Source organism: Tachypleus tridentatus, chromosome 8, assembly GCF_004210375.1.
Source record: "Tachypleus tridentatus isolate NWPU-2018 chromosome 8, ASM421037v1, whole genome shotgun sequence".
Classification (NCBI taxonomy): Eukaryota; Metazoa; Arthropoda; class Merostomata; order Xiphosura; family Limulidae; genus Tachypleus; species Tachypleus tridentatus.
The window spans coordinates 69,982,123-70,004,509 of NC_134832.1; the positions used below are offsets into that span (position 1 = coordinate 69,982,123).

The following is a 22,387-nucleotide window of genomic DNA, read 5'->3' on the forward strand; positions in this document are numbered from 1 at the left end:
CTAATCAACGACTCCTCCCATTCTTCAATTCTTGACATTTATTTACAGGACAGTAAACCCGAAACGCTTAGAACTGCATGGGATAATATCAAAACAGGCCCTGTTACACCTCAAATGAATAATACCATTCTTAACTTTGCGCTCTTGGCGTTAAAGCCACAATAAGATATTGAAGCTAATTAATAAATAAAATAAACACCCACGTGCACATTGTTGTACGAATAAAGATTTCTGTTCTACTTGTACATTAATGTTTTGTCTTTCTTTACTCGACTCGTAATCTGAGGGTCACAGGTTCGAATCCTAGTAACACCAAACATGTTCGCCATTTCAGTGGTGGGGCGTTATAATGTTACGGTTAATCCCACTATTCGTTGATAAAAGAGTAGTCCAAAAATTGGCGATGAGTGGTGATGACTAGCTGTTTTCCCTCTATTCTTACATTGCTAAATTATGGACGGCTAGCGCAAATAGCCCTCGTGTGGGTTTGCGCTAAATTAAAGAAAAACAACCAAAACAAACCTTTCTTTAGTGTCCGTGTTTAATTTATTCTCTACTTATAATTACCTGAATAAGTGTTTTTGAGGAAGCTTGTGATTACCTGAGTACAATATTACAATGAAATCTGTACAGTCTGTACTCATAGATCATGTGTCATTGCCATACTGCAATTAAAATGATGTTACCTTTGATGTAAAAACTTTTGGTTTTTTAACTTCATCTGTTTGTGTAATTTTCTATAAGAAACCAACATTCAGAATCTAACTTTAAAAAAAAACTGCTTCATTATGAAATTATTATATCTAGATTATTTATTATAGATTTGCTCAGCATATCGCTTTACGTAAAAAAACCACTGAAAACGCTTCAGTATTTTGCGATGTTTATCAATTAAATCATATAAAATAAAACTTTTGTTGTTGTTTTTTGCTGAAACTTTCCCAGTGGGTCAGCGGTAAATTTACGTAGTTGAAATATAATATTCGAAGTTCCTTTTTATTTTGAAATACATATATTTTATTGTGTTGTTTTGCGCTAAAACAACTAAAACTGAAATTGGACATCAAAATGCACATGGAAATTTAAAAGTAATCGATTAAAATCTTCCATTTGGTACATATTTAGTTTTTTAAAAATATTCAATTTTGATGGCAAGTGGTGGCGATTTACTTTTTGAGCATGTGTATGGAAAAAGAGGAAAATGGGTACGGTCTTGATGTTTTATATTTTAGGAAATATTGAAATGCTATTCAAAGTATTGGATTTCTTCACAGTTTTAATATTTTATGCATATTTTATTAATGGAACTCATTATATTTTATTGAAAATAAAAGTTTAATTTGTTAAACATTTTACCAGGGATATTCGATAAGCCTATACTCGTCGTTTACATCAACTGGTTGGAAGTAGAACTTAAAGGTAGAAAGCGATTGATCGTTAGTAAGGTCTCACGTTGAGTTTGTGTATTGCGTGCAGGTTTTATCTCGTCTTAGAAGAGATATATGAGTTATTGGAAAGAGCTCAGAGAAGATCATCTATGATGTAGGAATCGGCTGATTCCAGGGATTGAAGTGTTATTATATTACAACTTTTACAAGGTTATCTTAACTTTAGGCTTAGGTTTTGCCACTGTGTCAGTGATATTGATAACACATTTTCGATCGGTAGGAATAATTAATCCTGATATTTTTCAGGCGATACTAATTCCCTTAATTTTAAAGTTGTAAAATGCTAACCTCGGAAGACAACATATCACTTCATGACAGAAAATGATCACCCTTATTAAAAGGTTTACCTTAATTAAAATTAGAATCTTAATTTATTCAAAGTTTTAAACTTGTGTTTTTGTGTTGCCATAAGAATTCAACGCAAATTATCTGATGTTCCTTCAGATACTTCATCTTGAAAACAAAATTAAGTTAGAACATCGTATTCTTAATTTGTCCCTTCTATCATTCTAGTACCCCATTTGGTCACTACTATATGAGGTAAAGATTAACTTTTATCTTCTTGGTAGCAACATGAAAAGTACAGTAATTTATAATATGTTAATGATTTTAATGTTATATGATTCATTTTTGCTTAAAATATTTGTCACTTTTAATTTCAGTCAAAACATGAAGGTAAACATAAATTATTATGCATTTCAGACAAAAGTTAGTTTTATTACAAACCTATAAAGATATATTTGCTCAATCTTTTATCTTTATTTCACACCATTATTTTGTATCATTTTTATTTAACATAAATGGCATTTATATTATGTAAATGTTTCATTTTGTTCACAGATACTTTTAATTTTTTTTTCATACAATAGTAGATATTACATTACCTAATTTGAAATGTCAGTTACAATTGAATTTAGCTGATTAATGTAGCTAAACAAGGTGAACCTTAAATGTGTGTAAATTTGTATTGTAGTTTTAAAAATTTAGACATTTCTATTATCTGAATGTTGACATACACTTTACAACTAATACAGATATATCTTAACCACTTCACATATTCTTGTAAACACTATGGGTAGGATCATATGTCTAAGGGACCAGCACTTAATGCCAGGACATGAGCAAGTTTGGTGAAAACAGGTTTATCTCTTTTTCACTTGCTCTGTAGCAATCATGAGGTGTGGCAAGTGCTCGCACCACTCAGTTTGATGACTACTAACATTTCAACCCGTGGATAATGTTAGCTAATCTTGTACAGTATTCAATAAGCATGAGTGTATACTGATAACTTTATTATATAATGAGATTGGATCAGTGATGTCTAAGGCCATTCTCTAGAAAAGAAAACCAAATCTCTGCTTTATTACGTTTGTTCCAGAACTACACCTAGTTGTATATTCACATCATCAGTATATAAACCATTGGAGAACTGAAGTAATCCTACTTGTTACTGGGTACCATTGTTGTCTTACTGCATTTGTGGGATGTATGAGTGGTTTGGATATCCCTTGGTATTGTTCTTGCTCAGAAAGATATATTTATTTGATTAGGACAACCTGTTGAGGTACAGCTACTGCAACTATTTCTGCAGATATCCTCCTTCCATATGGCTGTTTTTACCTTATTACAACAGAAACATCTGTTAGGATAAGAACATCTCCTTCACCCTGTTAGCATCTCATTGCTTCAAGAAATTTCATGAACTTATCTACCAAGATGTCTTCTTGATCTATGGAGGCCATTGTTAGGTATGCCTTTCCATGCAAACAGTGCAGATTATCTGTATAAGCATCCAGAATTTGATGATGCCCATCTGAAGAGCCTTGAACTCAGGCTGATGAATTACTCAATTTTTCAGTTGGTCAACATTTTTTGTACAATTCAACAACAGCTGTATCACAACCATAAAGTTTCACCTCACTAAAGTGCTCAACTGAGTTCAGGGCTGGACTGTCTGGATCAAGCATTAGGTGTCTTGTTCTGGGGACCAGCTATTCCAAGTAGTTACCTGCCTGTAATGATTTAGTAAAAGGTCCAGGTCTTTTTTCACTGTACCTGTGAAAGTTATCGTTGCTGACAAAGTCTCATGATTGTGACCTATGAACTTTTGTCCAACACTGCTTTAAACCTGGTTAGCAGTATGATGAATTGCCATTGTCATCTCATCCATCATTCCTGTTCAATCTCAGGCTGCTTTATATAAATATTTTTTTTGTTTCTTGAAGTAGGTTTTTGTTTGTTATTTTAATCATAATTTTGATTTTTTTTCTTTCATTGGAAGTACAGAATACAGTATCTTTCAGTGCTGTCCTCTGAATGTAAACTTTTCTGTATTCATGCCACAAGCCTTTTGCTCCCCCTTATTAGAATTCATGTGTGTGTTTTATGCAAATTATTATGTGCTACTTTTCCACCCATAGGAACATACTCGTGGTGCATGTGACTTCCCCTGTACCCACCCATAGGAACATACTCGTGGTGCATGTGACTTCCCCTGTACCCACCCATAGGAACATACTCGTGGTGCATGTGACTTCCCCTGTACCCACCCATAGGAACATACTCGTGGTGCATGTGACTTCCCCTGTACCCACCCATAGGAACATACTCGTGGTGCATGTGACTTCCCCTGTACCCACCCATAGGAACATACTCGTGGTGCATGTGACTTCCCCTGTACCCACCCATAGGAACATACTCGTGGTGCATGTGACTTCCCCTGTACTATTCTACCAAAGCATCTCTTCTCATTTGGCAGTATGTGTGTTCAGATGTGCTTCTTGATTGTTTAACAATTCACATTCAGCTCAGGCTTCCTCACAAAGTGGTTTTCTTTGATTTATTTAGTTTTCATTCAGACAATTTTCTTAACTTTAAAATTTATCAGTTGGTTCCAGTCACATTATTGTTTTTAACCACTCAATTTAATGTATTCTTCTTAACTATGAATTTTTAAGTTCATGTAACCTCTTCAGGGTAATGTTTTTTTCTTAGGTGTTGGGTGCAGGTGACCCCGTGGTGGATTTATGTGCTTGTCTGCCAGAAGGCTGAATATTAGCTGGACCAGGGTTTATTCCTGGAATTTGTCTCAGTTCCTCCTAAATGGATGGAGCCTGTTTAAACTTACAAGAACTGTGATTATCTGTTTCCACCTTATAATTTTGCTATACCTTCCCATCCCCTGCTTGAGGAATTGGTTAGACCTAATGCAGTCTTTTTTAATTTCGTTTCTTAGGTACAAGATGTTTAATCCCTTTCTCCTATCTTTTTTTTTTCATTTGTAGTGTTTTTAAAAGTTAAGGTAATGCACCAGTATGGGGTTACAGTTCTATTAACTGTAAATTATAATATGAAAATATAGTTACCAGTTGAAAAGTGGTCTTTTTTGTGTTGTTTACAGTTTTTATCTGCTCTTCCACTGTTAGATAGCCATTTGTTTTTTACTGGCTAAATAACTCCATTGTGTATTTAACTTGGTGTTTTACAGCCTTTGACAATAAGTGAAATGGCCTTATATTATAATTATGTTTATTTAAAACATTAGACTCTACATAAAACAGTGGTATTTTGTTGCCTTTACCCAACAAATGATTATCTAACTTGCTATTGGCTAAACTGGTAAAATTTTAGAATAGTTTAGTTTCCCTTGTGTAATGCTTTTGTCAAGGTATTTGTCTGCCAGAATAATGGATGAAATATTTCAGTCACATTAGGAGAGAATGCAGAAAGTATAATAATGATTATGAAGTAATTGCCAAAATAGAGAAAATTTCATTTTTGTTTTGACATTTTAATACTTTCAGTAGTTTGTTTTTCAGGAGAAAAGAACAGTAATATATTTGTATAAAATTGTTTTCTATAAAATTGTGTGAGAAAGCTAATGTTGTTGTTAATGTTTTTAATTAGAAATGAACCAAAGATTTTTTTACTTTTTATTATTATTAACTATTAAGTAAGTAAATATGAAATGTTTTAAAAATATGATCTTTAAAAGCAAAAATTACATACAAACAAATGCACAATAAGTACCAGATCATCTGCTTTTCTTTGGTAGTATCAAAATTAGCTCTTACTCATTTAGAAACAATAATTGTTAAAGAATGTTGTAAAAGTTCTATTTGTTAAAATAACTGATTTGAATATTATTACCAGAGCTTCTGATATATTCAAGAATAATTTATGCAGAAATTTTTTAACACTATAAATATATGTATTAATTAATTATCTTATATAATTTGTAGTAGATATTTCTATTAATTTATAGGAAAGCCAAGTGGTTTGCGTACAGCAAGGAAACATGTTACCCATCGTCGTGATCAACGCTGGCATGACAAAGATTACAAGAAAGCTCATCTTGGAACAAGATGGAAAGCTAATCCATTTGGGGGAGCTTCTCATGCTAAAGGAATAGTCCTAGAAAAAGTGTTAGTATTAGTTGAATAATTTTTTATTACGTGCACGTTAGCTTTTAATAAAGAAATCTGATAGTTTGGGTAGTGATTACATCTATTAATTTCTCATAAACTAATCAATGGATTGAAATGACAATTGAATCAGTTGTCAAGAAAATAATTAACTGATCAAAATTATGGTTTCTGTCTAGTTGCTGTTTTCATTTATTACAACTATTCATTTAATCAAAATATTGCTAGTGTTTTTTTATTAAACACAAAACTACATTGTAATTTGAGGTTCTCAGTTCACTTCCCATATTTACTAAACATTCTTAGCTCATCTTTGTTACTTTGTATGCCACTTTCACCAATTTTGCACAGCTTATTAGAGGGAATGCTGCTGGTTGGCAGCATCTATTGCCAACTCTTTAGCTACTTGAGTGATATATAGTGTAAATTTACTGTTTTTCACATAATATTATGCTTCTAATTTATAATTGCATAAATGTATTCTTTAATGTCTAAGGGAGAGATCTGGAAGTGAGTCTGACTCATTTTTGTTAAACAACTGTTGTAATGTTGTGTAAGCAGGTACAAATCTTTGCGTAGGGAGTCTGGACCCCTCTTTGTTTTCAGGAATAAATAATTTTATTCTTTAATGTTGTATATGCAAATGCACATTTAAGAGAAGGATGTAGCAAGGGCAGATTCCCCTCCACCCACTTTTTTTCTTTTCTCAAGATTTTAATAGCTTTGTTTTTTAAATTTGTTTAAGCTAGCACAGATCTAGGGGGATTATGTTTTCTGTTTATTTAATAGCTTTAGTTTAGAGGATAGGATAGTTTAAATGAACCAGTAATCCCCTTGTTCCTAAACATTATGTTATAAAGAAAGTTTGATATCACTGAATTGAATATGAATTAAACTACCATGTGATAATGAAGTAAATATATAGGTTTAAATATCTTAATAGTTTCTGTAAACATTTCATTAATTTCCTTTGTTTGTAAATTTTGAAGGATTTTGTGTATTAAGTTACACGTGTTAAAACTACAGCAATTTTTTATAACATTGTAATAAATTTACAAGATTTGGAAGTTTTATCATTCAAGGTACGAGAGATTTACCTTAGACACAGGAATATATAATTCAAAGCAGTCATATGAATAGAAATTGTTTAGGCTTATTAAAGGTATCTTGGTGATATTTGGTTCAAGTTTAAAATTATGGTTCTTTTACTTTTAAATCAAGTATGTTTAGAAGTTTAGTTTTATGGTACATGAGTACAAAATATACTCTAATTCAAATCTTTCTTGAATATTATTTTTACCTTTTATTCAATTGAAACAAAGTAAATAGATTGACTGATTGGCTCCTTAATTATTTCTAATAGTAAATGTGATATGTTTTAAATAAAAACATTATTGGCATTAATAATGATAATAAAACATGATTTCATTATTCAATTATCAATATATTTGATTTACAGAACATTGATGTGGGATTATTGCATATTTTTTTGAAAACCATAGTGATGATTGCTTGGATGTATGGATTCACTTGCCAAATATGAGTTACTATAAACTTTGAAAAATTCTATAAGAAAATATTTTTAGACAAAAATGTTTTTTGCATAATGTGCAAATTACAGTTTTTAGAAGAGGTTATTTGGGCATTTAGAATATGAAAAACTAAAGTACACTCAGTTTGATATATTTTGAACTTACCTTATAGACAGTGCTGTTGGAGTCTGTAATTGATTTACTGTTATTGTTCTGCTATTTTTAGCACATAAAAGAAAGAGTGAAATCTCTTATTTATTGCAAAGTTGTTACCAAGAGAAGTCATTGTTTTATTTTTTGGTCTGATGTTCGTAAAATAATGAAACCTATAATAAGCAAATATTTTTGTTTGGTGCATTATCCTATAAAAATGCATTTCAGTCTGAGATATCTTGAAATTGAGAAGCTTGTACAGAAAAACAGGTTTGAATTATTTTTGTTACAGTCAAGAAAAAGAATAATTGCTTCTATATTTGGCCCATAAATACAATTATCAAATTCCTCTGTACAGTTAATTTGTTTGGAAAATTAATAAAATCTATTAATAGGCTATTATTTAACCAAAAATTATACTGACAATTCTCTTAAGTTTTCTCACTGATAAGAAACAATGCAAAGTTAGTACTGTGAGACCAGCCATTTGGAGGTTTTAATTGGCATAAAAGTTTTGTGTTTGATGTAGATGAAGTTACACTAAGTGATTGTTGTTTTTTGTCTCTTTGTATGTAAATAGAGGTGTTGAAGCCAAACAACCAAACTCTGCTATTAGAAAATGTGTCAGAGTTCAGTTGATTAAAAATGGGAAGAAAATAACAGCTTTTGTTCCAAATGATGGTTGTCTGAATTATATTGAAGTAAGTATTTTGAAACAATTATATTAATTTTTAAAAATCATCTATTATGCAAAACAAAATATTAGGAATAAATAACATTTAGAACAATTAATGTGAACTTGCATATTTATTTATTTTAATTATTAGTCTGAATTACTTTCTTTTGTAGTAACTAATTATTCATCTTAAATGTTACAGGACAAATTACATTTTCAAGTTTTCCCACAGTTTTGACTAAAAGTGTGCAATATTGAATTAATTGAATTATGTGATTTATCCTTTTAACTCAGTGTGTCCATTATCACTAATTTTCACTGATCTTGGTATCACCAAGTAACCATAAAACCATACATAATATTATGTAACAAATGCATCTTTAGGAGATTTGGCAGTCTTCTAGTAAACATTATTTGTCTTATGTAGACAAAAAACATTAAATATTTTTATTAATGATCGGTCTGTAAACAAACAGACCCTTTATTGGGTCAGTCCAAGTGGAAGTTCATTTTCTTTAAGAATAAAAACTTTTCTCATAAAACAGTTCTCAGATTTTATTTGTGTAACTACGAGAACTTCCCTAAATGAATATTAGGTGGTTTTTTTCAGTAAAATTTAATATTTTAACTTTTATTTTCTCTAATCTTAACACTAAGTGTATTATAATCAGCATTCTAGTGTAAAATGAAAAGTTGAAAAATACAAATATATCAATTTCCTCTTTCTAGAATGACTACACATTGTAACAGACTATTGTTACAATCATTGCTAATGCTTTTGAAAGACCTTTTCAGAGTATGGCAAAAGTTATTTATAATAAGTGGGGCAGCTTTGTGTAAACAAATAATTAAGTTATTGGCAGACTAGTGGTATCACACAATCAAAAACTTGGTGTACATTCTATTGTGTCTTGTTTATTTAATCTTTGTTTCATTTAAGTTTTATTATCTGAACTAATGAGTTTTTAGTTTTTCTATTTTAGTAATTTTTATAGCAATAAATAAAAATGCACATAAAAAAACAAGGAATTTTATATTTTTACATTGGACTCTTGTTTATTTCAGCTTTGCAATTATGAATACAAAACATTAACATGTCCAGAAAATATAATGTCATAAACCATTATAGTTTAAGTGGCTTTCTAACTAAGCTGTAAGTGGGTTATAATAATTCTTTTTGTTGGTCAAAGTGAGCATTGCAATAGCTGCATTGAAGATCTTGGTTAAATATGCAGGAAACTGTTGTAAGAACACACTAACCTTATAGATAATTCAATAAATTAAAATATCTTCCTCTTATTGGTTATAAATAATGAAATAATGAATATTCAAGAAAATTGGTGGCTTTTTTTTAATGGATGAATGTTTGACTTTCCTAGATATGTATGTGTGTGTGTGTGTGTAATTTGTGTAAAACTGAGGTCACAGAAGGATAAAACATCTGAAATAGTAAAGAATTGTATGTGGTACACAGAAGTGAAGATTTTGAATTTGCCCTTAAATTAATAGGTCAAAAATTACATTAAAATTTGACTTGTGAACTATTATAATATACTTTGATAATAAAGTTGATTGATTAAGCTTTGAATGTAACTCTATAAATGAACAGAACTTGACCTAATCCATGTATCCAGTCATCCAGTTACAAAGATCTACAAAAAGTGACTTTCAACTCAAACTGTTGTTTCTGTGTACAAACATTTTATGAACTTGTATTTAGCATCTGTAATAATAATAAAATAATTGTTGGAACTTGGAAAATAATTTATCTCCAAATTCAGTCCTTATTTTACAACTATTTTTAATGTAAAATATTATGTACATCTTGACAAAATAGATATTTTTGGTGCACTTTCACCTTAATGCCACAACCAACCTGTGCACATTTTAATTTTGAACTGAAAGTCTTACCATGTAATATATGTTTTAATATTTTCCTTATAAAAATAGAATTATATGTGCACAATGTATTTTTTCACTGTTGAAACATTTTTTTCTTAAAAAGAAATGCATTTATTATATTTTATAATATGCCATTTGGTTATTATTAAAACTTTTGTGAATTCAGTAAAAATAACATTCTAAATGATATTTGTTAACAAATAACCTATTTGTAATTGTTTATGTGATTGGTTTATTTTTATTGTAAGGTTTTTTTTCTCTGTTGGGAACTGAATTAAATATCAAATATGTCTTAAATCAGTTTGTGTTGATGAAGTGAGTGTATAAGATGAACTTGAAATTTTGATATTTCATTCTGTTTTTTTAAGAAGGTATTTTGTACTTTTGTAATAGTCTAACAGGTGTTTTTACATCAAATGTTAAATCTGTTAAGTATATTAAATCTTTGAATAGCTGTCTCTTATTGCATGTGGTTTAAAATAATTTACAGGAAAATGATGAGGTGCTGGTTGCTGGATTTGGCCGAAAGGGTCATGCTGTTGGAGATATTCCAGGAGTTCGTTTTAAAGTTGTTAAAGTTGCTAATGTGTCTCTCTTAGCCCTGTACAAAGAAAAGAAAGAAAGACCAAGGTCATAACCTGTGCTGAACAATAAACCTTGAATAAATAAAAAAACACATTTAGTTATGCTGAATCTCAATTTATTTATATAAACAGCAATATTTAATAACTTGCTCTTAATGATGTCTGCTAGTTAAATTTTAAACAAAATGGTTGTTTTTTATTTTTGTTCCACCCTTTTAGCATTGTCACTATGACTGTAAGTTAGTGTTAGGTATTAAGTTTAATTCTCCTTAATGTGAAAATATTGATATAGAAACAAAAGTTTTCTTAAGTACACAACTTTTATGGAATAAAAACACATAACCTCCTAGAACTTTAATGAAGGAAAACTCAACACTGGTTTTGACATTAAACATACCTAAGAAAGAAAACAAATATTTTGGTGTGATGCTGAAACCAAATGCAGCACTTTTATCTGATAGGTGAGGGTTTGTATCAGTGTAAACAAACACAAAGTTTAATTATTGTATTTTGTATTAGTTTCATTAATATTGAAATTATATACTGAAGGTAGAATTATTGACAACATGGCCATCTAACACCAAAACAACACTAAGAATCTCTAACTGTAATGTTAGAAGTTCAAAATATTGAAGAAGTGTAGTTTTAAGTAATAAATAAACTCTTGTCTCAATAATGCATGAAATGAACCAAATACAGCCAGAAAGTATTAATTAAGTTTTCAGTTAAGTTGAAAATGATATTATACACTTTTATTCATGGCACATCAGTTTCACTTAAGCAAATGATAAAAATTAGAGATACAAAATGTGACAGAACGTTTCTGGTTACTGTAGGAATTTTGGCGTTATTAGTGGATTGTCAAAAGTAGTGTTTTCTATTGTTAATAAAAGGGGGTTGTGTATCTGGTTTAAATTCCATTATCAATGAAAGAAAAACAAAAACTACACACCTTGGGTCTATGGCAGTAGTTTAATAGTGATGGTCAAATCCCACAATTTGATTAGAGTATCTATGAGTTGGTGGGAGGTAGTAATGACACAACGCCTTCCTTATATTCTGGATCTCATAATTAGAGATGCCTAGTGCAGTTAGCTTAGAAGTAGATTTTCACAGATTTGAACATACAGCATTTTATACAATGTTATAAAGTTAACTGAAATTTTAGGAAACAGTATTCTTGACATATTCAAGTTATGAAGATAATGTAATAAATAGAAGACTACCTTATGACTACATTAAAAGTATAATGTGAAATATTCCAAACACTACGAGTCTGTTGTCTTAGAAGTTGTATAACAATTCAGGCTTCAAAAGAATTGTTGTGGACATAACGATACTTGTGAGATGTGTAAAAACCTTGTTTTTCAACACTGACGGAATTGTAAGATGTCCACGTCTGGGCTGCTACAGCACTAACAACCCAGTGTTATATCTGTACACTTATCTAGCTTTTGACTCGCACTTTGAAGTAGAAACGTTCAACTACTCAGATGCCAGATTATCCCCCCACCATCGTGTTCACCCCTTCAGCCATGAGGTGTTATAATGTTATGGTTAAACACACTATTTATTGGTAAAAGGGTAGCCCCAAGAGTTTGCAGTAGATGGTGACGACTAGTTGTCTTCTCTCTAGTCTTACACTGTTAAACTAGGGACGCATAATGCAGATAGCCCTCTGCAGCTTTGCGTGAAAATTACAAAAGCAAAACATTGTCCTACACAGTCATGTACCAAACTTGTTCGCAGTTCTGAGTGAATATCCTACCACCTACCAAAATGGGCACGTTTTCTGCCGTTGAGTCAGATTTGTTAAAACAACTTTCATTAGATCGGTATTTACGTACGAATATCTCTAAGTAACCTACCAAATGTATCATCTTTCAAAAGCTTTAACGTTGCACACGAGAAATACTCATTACGTGTAATCTATTGTTACTAACACTTAACTATCAATTCGGGATAGACATTTTCACTCTTTAGATTTATAGACAGTTGGGTTCAATGCTATTTTTAATTCACCCACCGTTTAGAAATAAATGTGGATAACCTTTAGATGTGACTTCTGTCAGAATTAGAGATCACAGTTTAAGGAGACCGCTGACGTTGATTATTTCCCTTTCAGCGAATTCGTGTGTTAAACATATACCAAAGTATTAATAATAAAATGTTAATACATCTACGTATTCCAGGAAGTATTGACGATTTAATTACAAGACCTCTCAAATGTAGAAAGTGTGCGCGTATATATGTAGACACACACACTACATCAAAATTAAGAGGTTATTGGCTACTGTAGTGTTAACTTGCAATTACTTATAATCAGCGACATTATAATTGTTCCTTGCAGGCATTGACTTTTAAATCAAAATTGCTTTTTGTTGTCAAAACACATGCTCCCACTAGTTTCTGGTTACTTATATGGAAGTTATACCAGAAATTTCCTCACTAACAACACATCGAGTATTACATATATTCTAAGTTAATATCTATAGAAATGGATTAAGTTATGGAAGCCACTTAACATTTTCTTAAAACTAGAATATTTAATATGCAATACTACATGCTTGATGTGTACTTCTAATAAATTATTAGAAACAATTAAGAATTATACAAATTTTCAGGAAGTTTTTATTTATTCGACAAATCTTAAATGGCACATCAACGTTAACAAACGTCACAAACAAGTCGACCATTATTGGTCTAGTAATGATAAAGATACATATTTTGAGAATATTTTCATTTTTCACAAATGCAAATATAAGAAACTCATCATTAGTAATATATATTACAATTAGCACAATTTCTACTGTTCTTCTTTGCCTTGTTTCAATGCTGGTTTATCGCTCATTTGCACCTGCACAACTCGTTCATTTGGCTGTTGACCCTCCAAGGCTTTCTTAGGTGCCTCGACTGTCAAAATTCCGTCCGAGCTGAGAGAAGATTGTACAGTTTCTGGATCGACTTCTTTTGGCAGCATGTACCGACGAACAAATTGTCGAGATATAAATCCATGTTCATCTGGCTTTTCTTCATGCTTACCTTCGATAACAACGCAGTTCTCAACAGTTTTTACATTTAATTCGTCAGGCTTAAAATGGCTCACATCTAGTAATACCTGAAATTTATCGGCTTCGTTTTTAACCTCCGAAACACCTCTACCTGCCTCACGGCTTATTTGTCGCCGGGGTCGTACGTAGTAGCTATGATACAAAGTTGGTGGTAACACATCACTGTCGCAAAGCCCACGGCCAAAATGCTGATCTGCGAGACAAGTGGGAAAATCCCAGGTATCCCACCAGTCTTGTCCTAGCAATGCAGGTATTAAGCTACGCGAAAAAGCCATAATATAACTACTTTAACACCAACTAGTTTCGAATTATTCTTTCTCACACTAATACACCTTCTCGATTGTTTTGATACTTTTCTGTCGAGATCGTTTATATAGGACGTGGTAGGCCCTCTATTGCGAGAAATAAGCCGTATCGTTAAGTGAACTTTCTCGAAATGTATACGTCACGTTCTTCTACTATTGCGCAATCTTATTTGTCGTAGTGTCTTCTAGAAGGTTCCATATCTAAATCACCATTGCGCGAACGTTCTAGAAATATTCTAATAACTATGTTTGGTTCATCTCAGTAGTAGCATTGCAAGTTAATGTTTCCTTTAATATTTTAATTTAAACATCTTTATAAGTGAACGCAATACTAAGTAATTAAACATATTAGTTAAAAAAACTGCAGTCCTATAAATGGAATACAATTTCACACCTTTAGAAATATTAATTCAAAGCAGGAGTTTTTTATATCTTAGCATCATATATAGATACAAGGCCGGAGTTTATTCGTAAATAAATAATATTTATATTATAAACGTAATAGAAAAAATGCAGTACTGATGTTTCAAAGCTAAAATTAAAAAGGAACTAAAGACAAGGTATATTCATCATATAAAATTGTTCAATATAGTTATCCCAATGAAACAATATAACATTACATTTCTCTTCTTTAGAAATATAGTTGTACTTCATTAGCCAAAAATCGAGATTTAGTTATTACAAAAAGGAAAAAAATCACCATGCTGTGCTGACTATTCAGTTTTCCTCGCGTTAATTTTCTCAGAATGGTAAAGTGTTCACTAAAGACATTGCCTTACTTAAACGTTTTTAACATAGAAGGTTTCAACTTTTATTTGTAAAGTAATAAGATGTCTGTAATGTTAGAAGTGTAGCAAGCCCCATCAAAGAGAAATACAAGCCTGTGCACAGAAGCGGTAAACTTATGGCTTGTCTTCAAATGGGGAGGTCCGGCATGTCAAGGTGGTTAGAGCGCTCGACTCCTAATTTGAGGGTTGTGGGTTCGAATCCCCGTTACACCAAACATACTGGCAATTTTAATCGTAGGGAAGTTATAATATGACGATTAATCCAACGGTTAGTTCGAAAAGAGTAGTCGAAGAGTTGACGGTGGGTGGTGATAACTAGCTGCCTTTTCTCTAGCCGTACACCGCTAAATTCGGGACAGATTGTGTATATATTCCTCGAGTAGCTTTGCGCGAAATTAGAAAAACAAACAAAAATCATGTCGTGTATAGCCATATATAGAATTAAAAAAAAAAAAACATTATGCAGGGAAGATATAGTTGTGATGTCAAAACTATGTTATTAATTGTTCATGCCATTTTGTTTTCAGGGAAAAAGTTTATAATTTCATGGTGGTAATTTTTTAAATGGGCTGAAAATAACGAAATACCAAGAGGTAATTTGTATCACTTTGAGACAAAAAAGTTCTACATATTTATCCCTCTCTCACAAAATGATTCAAGTAAAATAATTTACAGGACCTTTTCATCCTTTTTATTATTTATATTTCTGTGCGCAAGATATACCGAACCAAGCCCATGTGGGTGTTATTTATGTGACAAGCAATCTCATTATGTGTTAGTTATAAAAGTTAGTGTTGTGTGGTTGTGACTAGCTACATTCCCTCTAATCTTTCACTGCTAAATTATCACCCTCAAATTAAAATTCTTTTAAGCAGAATTAGAATAAATTAATCTGTGACTTCCTGAATTCAAAACTCTAATTAGATCTCAAATCGACCAAGAGATGACAGAGTTATGAGCTGAAAAAAGTTTGCACTTGAAAAAAAAAACAACTCAGAGTCATTTTGTGAGCCGTTATGTAGCACTAAAAATAATTGTATTCAAAGGTGAAAATAAGTAAAAGCATTTTACATTGTAAAAAAATCACGACAATAATGGATAGTGTTGTGATTCAACAGTAGTTTGTGTTACCATTTTCTTTTATTGATCACACTGTTTTGACGCGTTTCATTTCTTTTTTATTCACGATACAGTGGCGATTCGTATTACAGCTCTCTGTTAAGTGGCGATTCTTTTTTGGAAATTCACGATACAGTGGCGATTCGTATTACAGCTCTCTGTTAAGAATAATACTGTCATAAATTTTGCATTTCTTTCGAATTTAGATGGTTGTGTTGTTGTTCTTGCAATAATTGAAATAAGGAGTAGAGTATACATAAAGTTCTAGCAAGAACAAATATAAGACATCTCAGATTGCAGAGATTCTCTGCACCATATGATATGAGTAATTGATATTGTGAAAGAGTGAATGTTGAGAATAAAATTTATGCAATAAAACATGGATGTAAGGATAGATTAACTTCAAAAAGTTTCAACGTCAAGACCAGGAACTCTCTTTGCACGACAGTTACACTGACCCAGGTTGAACTTCCAGTGAAATAAAGGTAGAAGCACAAAAAATGGAAAAGACAATTAAGCTTAAAAATGTAATGGACCACAATATAAAAAGAAAGTTGTTCCAAAACAGAAATCACTTACTGTGATTCTTTAGAAGTATACTTAATAACTTAGAGTGGAAATAAAAAGTAGTGTAATTCGTCAAATGTGGGCTTGCTATTGCAATGAACACAGGGAGTACAATTTATATTGGGTGATATCTACCTGGATGCTTGGTGTTATTTAACCGTCCTGGCAACCATAACAAGCAAACTGGGCTGAGAGTGGAGATAAGTGAATTTCGACGATGCGAAGGAGGAAAACGTTTCAAGATCAGACTCTAGTAAAGATCGGAAAATAAAAAGATTTTTTAAGTAAAAATTCAAGAATATTACAGGTATAAAATAAGCTCTTAGATAATGAAGTATGTGCTACAGAGCCATGTACTTCACTCTTACTACGATTTGTTTGAATATCTTAACACCTTATAAAATGAGAATATTTTATTCCATTGAGTTAGAGATTTCTTAAAATAGGCTGTTTATAAGATCGGTATTTACGTACAGGTAATTTTATGCGTCGACCAAATAAGCGTATCTTAAAAAAAAAAAACCTTTAACAATACACATATAAGAAATACTCTGTTAATTACGTTTAGTCTACTGTTATTAACACTTAGCTATTAATTAGTGATAGTTAACATTTTCACTCATTGTATTTATTGAAACATTTATAGATAGTTGAATTCAAACAAAATTGAAAGGAGCAACAACTGCCTACTACTAAGCGATATGTGAGGAGAAGGTCTTGGATTTGTTTCTTAGATTATTTAATGTAGATCTTATATTCGTCTTAAAATGCTCTTTGTTTAGTTTTGACAAGAACAGATCTACGTGTCATGTAAACTTCCAAAATATACCGACGTTTTGGTTACCTGGTTGATCTTCTTACTTAAATTCTGCACAAACGAGAGGTAAACGTTCTTGAACTTTGTTTTTCTTGTGTGTTATTTCAGCTTGTTTTTTTTATGTTACTTAGAGCTGGCCCAGTATGGCCAGGTGGTTAAGATGCTCGATTTCGCTTCGCCTCGCTTCTTCTTTGTAGGTATTTGGGTATGTTGAGTTTTAGATACCCAGGAGGGTCAGGTGCGCAAGACCTCTTCCTCCATCCCTAACTTTCATGTCGGCTACTACTATGTTGTTGTTGTAGTGCTTTGGGGCCAGAGTAACTCACAGTACTACGACCATTTTCAGAGCAATGTCCATGTATTGTCTTGAGTTGCCCCTTTTTTATTTATGTATGTTTTTTTTCTTTTATATATATATTGTTTCCATTATTACTTTTATTTATCTTTTTATTTTATTTTTTTAATCTATTTATATATGTATATTTAAAGGAAAAAGAGAAAGAAAGAAAAAGGAAGAGAGAAGAAATAATAATAATACAAAAGAAAAACCTATGAATATTGTACGAGTTTTAAGCGTCTAGTGCATGGTGGCCAGCTTGATTTATATTTCGTAAATATATATTCATAGGAGAGAGGTACTTAGGGCTATGTTCATCATGTATGTCAGTAGTTCCCAACCTTTTTTTATGCCCCGCACCACTAAAAAGATTTAATATGTTCTCGCACCCCTCACAGTAATTATTTATTTAAGAATAAAGGTTAAGGTGGCCAAACAAATTTTTATAATTAGTTTTTAATGATATGTAAACAAAAACAAAACATTTGGAAAACAAAAAAATATTACAACAAACTAAAAATTGCATAAACCCTACATGGTCTACAAAAAATAAATTTTCATCCAAGCATGAAATGAAATTTCTTTGAATTTGAAATGTTCAAATGTTCATAAGCCAATTTAAATTTAATGACTCTTTTGTTCCTGTTTATTTCTTACGAGTTTTTCAAAGCGTGACACTTTGTTAGTAATAGCAATCCGCAAGTCTGCCTGTACACCCAAGCGATTTCTAGATTTTGTCTGGATTTACAAAAGGGTACTAAATCCAAACTCACATAAGTATGTCGTCGCGAATGGGATGAGCACATTTAGTGCTTTTTCACAAAGTCTTGGAAAAATGTCCATTGCCGAACACCAATACTGTTCCAATGTTTTGCTTTCAAACTGCATTTCAAGAACTCGATTTGTGCGCAGTTTAATAAGATCTTCCTTCAGTTCTTCATCATCCGACATATTATCCAAATTGAAGGAGTACGGATTCATAATCCATTCTTCAGAAGTTTCCAGTTCTCCTCCAAAATATCCATTAAATGACTTTGATAGTATTTCCAAATGGTCCACAATTTCTTCACACACACATGGAATTAGGGACTCATCCTCACTTATCATTTCTCCGAGTGATGGAAAATTGAAAAGATTCCCTCTTTTAACTCGTCGACACCCAAGATGTAACTTTTCTTTGAAAGCATTTAACTTTTTGCAGCATTTAAATATGTTTATGTTTTTCCCTTGAAGAGATACACTCAGGTCATTCATACGAGTAAAAATATCACTCAAATAGGCTAGCATTTGGTTGAATTATTGTGACTGTATTTTGCCCGGCAGATCATAGTCACGTTCCTTCAGAAAAGTTTTGACTTCTTCTCGCAATTCAAAGAAGCGCGTTAAAGCTCTCCCACGTGACAGCCAGTGAACTTCTGTGTGGAAAAGCAAAACTGAATGCTCACTTCCAAAATCTTCACAAAGCGACTTGAAGTGGCCGTGGTTCAGAGCGCGACCCCTAATCCAGTTGATGGTCTTCACAGAAATGTCAAGGACCTTTTTCAACTTTGGATGCAATGTTTTTGATGCCAAAGCATGTCGATGAAGAAAACAGTGAGCACCTTGCAAGTGCGGAATCTCTTGTTTCATCAGTGCAAAGAATCCTGATTTATTTCCTAGCATAGCAGGTACACATAGAACCAATAATTTGGATATCTAAATCATATTTTGCAAAGAAGTCCTTCACACACTGGAAGATATCTTTCCCTTTTGTGGTTGTTTTCAGATCTTCACGAAACAAGAAATCTTCCATTATGGCACCATCATGGACATACCTCACTAGTGCGATGAGTTGACTGCAATTTGCAACATCAGTTGTTTCGTCCAATTGGAGAGAGATTTTCAAGGGACTAGCCCTGATATCTGCGATAACTTGGTCCAAAATGTCCGAACTCCAATCACCAATTCGATTTTGAACAACATTATTTGATAACAGCACTAATTTAAGCTTGTTTGAGGTTTCTTTTCCCAGAACAATTGTTGCCATTTCTAATGCACACGGTTTTATCACCTCTTCTGCAATTGTATAGGGCTTCTTTGATTTGGCTACCTTATACGCCACGTGGTATGAAGCCATCAACAGCGATTTGTCAGCAGATATAAAACCTAATTTTGGAAGGGTTGCTCGAGAATCAATGCGGGCCCTTCTACCTTTCAACGATTCAACATCATGGCCTGCAACAGCTGCCCCACCATGCCGGTTGTTGAAGTGTTCCTGCAGCTTAGATGGCTTCAAATTTGCGTTTGAAAGGACAGCGTCACAAAGCATGCACTGGGGTTTTTGCGGATCCTCAGTTGTTCCGATGCAAGTGAAACCAAACTTCACATAATCATCATTCCATTTCCTTTTCTTTGACATAATGAAGTTTTTTTGTACGAACACAGAATCAACAATGCACTGACTACCATAGCATCACCCATGGGTGAAACTTTCTAGAACATTTTCGAATATACGTCACATGACGTCATCGATTAACTATGGATACTTCTGGAAGTTTCTCGAGTCACGATCACGTGAATACATAACATAAATAATAGACACTTTAAGAAGGCGTTCACGAACGTAACCTAATTAGTTGTGCTGAGTATTTGGGTCACGTTTACGTTTCGTGTGTTGTTTGTTTACAGTTGTACATTAAGATTTCGGTCTGCGCCGGTGACAGTAGAAACGATAGTTCATCGTAACAAGGTAAAAAGCTACGTCTGTAACAAAAAAGAAATAAAAAATAAAAATCGAACGTAATTTTTGAATATATAGGACAGTACCCTTAATATAAACAACAACAAACTTGAAATGTTATCTCGCACCACCTGGAACGCTATCTCGCACCTTCAAGGGGTACGAGCACCCCTGGTTGAGAACCACTGATGTATATAGATCACATAATAAATCGTTTTTATGCCAATTTTTATTAGAATAATTTGGTGCATTATGCAAGAGCCTTTTATATACTGTCACTACGTTTGCATACTTATGTATGAATGTGGATGAAGTATTACGTGGTACTTTATAAGCTGAAGTTAAGATTGAATTTTGTATTTTTTGTAGTTTGTGTAACTGTTTTTGTGTTATGTTTATCCAGACAGGAGATGCGTATTATATTATAGATCTAATGTATGTTTTGTAGATTTTTATTGTATTATCATGTGATGCGCCTTGATTTTTACCTGAAAGACTTCTTGCATAATTTGCTCTTTTTCAGATTCTAGTTAGGATATTGTTAGTATGCTGTATCCATGTTAATTTGGTATCGTAAGTTAATCCTAAAAATTTAGCCGAAGTAACAGTCTGTGAAAGTGATCCGTTCATGCATAACTTTGTTGGATATTTTTTTCAGTTTATTTAGTCTGGTGAATAGTATTACCTGGTTTTTTGGAATATTTATTTTTATTCTATATTTCTGGCAGTATTCTTCTAAATTATTCATGCTTGGTTGGAGGTTTGTTGCTGCTATTGAAGGTTTGTTTGTTTGTTTTGTTTTGGAATTTTGCACAAAGCTACTCGAGGGCTATCTGTGCTAGCCGTCCCTAATTCAGCAGTGTAAGACTAGAGAGAAGGAAGCTAGTCATCACCACCCACCGCCAACTCTTGGGCTACTCTTTTACTAACGAATAGTGCGATTGACCATAACGTTATAACGCCCCCACGGCTGGGAGGGCGAGCATGTTTGGCGCGACGCGGGCGCGAACCCGCGACCCTCGAATTACGAGTCGCACGCCTTACGCGCTAGGCCATGCCAGGCCACTATTGAAGGAGTCCAGACCGCTACATTGGCGTTCTACTCTTAATCTGAGGATCACGGGTTTAAATTCCCGTCACACCAAACATGCTCTTCCTTTCATCTGTGGGGGGGTGTTATAATGTGACGCTTAATCCCACTATTTGTTGATAAAAGAGTAGCCCAAGAGTTGACATTGTGTGGAAGCTGCCTTCCCTCTTGTCCAACACTGCTAAATTAGGGATGGCTAGCGCAAATTAAAAAAAAAACCAACAAACTATTAAAGCTATTCATTTTCAAATGATAATTTTAATATTTTTTTATACTTAGTAGTAATATTTTTCATTTATAATATTATTATATAATTTTGAGCTTGACACAAATAACTTTTTCCATATATTTTTCTTTCGTATATTGATTTTATTTTTTCCAATTTCGAATATTTTTATTAAATTTATTTAGTGTTTTATAATTATGTAACTTGTATAATGGTTATCATTATGCCTCTCGATTCCATGAAGGCTATGTTCCTTCATATGTATTCATAAGTGAATCTCCTGCGGATTCATTAACAGGCTGGTTTTTTTAGTGAGCAGATTGTGAGCCAACTGCACAACCCCCAACCAGGAAGAAAAAGCTGAGCCGTCCCTAATTTTGCAGTGTAAGACTAGAGGGAAGGAAGCTAGTCATCACCACCCACCGCCAACTCTTGGTCTACTCTTTTACTAACGAATAGTGGGATTGATCGTCACATTATAACGCCCCCACGGCTGGGATGGCGAGCATGTTTAGCGCGACTGGGATGCGAACCCGCGACCCTCGGATTACGAGGCGCATGCCGAGCACTCGTACAAGGGTGGTATATTTAATATTTTAAGAACTAATTAGCATGATCATATTGTTATA

General features: G+C 32.7%; 1 protein-coding gene and 1 pseudogene across 1 annotated transcript; one reads left to right on the forward strand and one right to left on the reverse strand.

Annotated features, from left to right (window-relative positions):
- Window positions 1–1,047: 1,047 nt before the first annotated feature.
- LOC143222603 (small ribosomal subunit protein uS12) lies at window positions 1,048–10,821 on the forward strand. Its single transcript, XM_076449305.1, has 4 exons — window positions 1,048–1,205; window positions 5,713–5,872; window positions 8,138–8,258; window positions 10,626–10,821. The coding sequence occupies exons 1-4, from the start codon at window positions 1,202–1,204 to the stop codon at window positions 10,770–10,772; spliced, it is 432 nt and encodes a 143-aa protein (XP_076305420.1). The 5' UTR covers window positions 1,048–1,201; the 3' UTR covers window positions 10,773–10,821.
- A 2,506-nt stretch (window positions 10,822–13,327) lies between these two features.
- Window positions 13,328–14,180, reverse strand: LOC143222601 (protein lethal(2)essential for life pseudogene; annotated as a pseudogene).
- Between the last annotated feature and the right edge of the window lie 8,207 nt (window positions 14,181–22,387).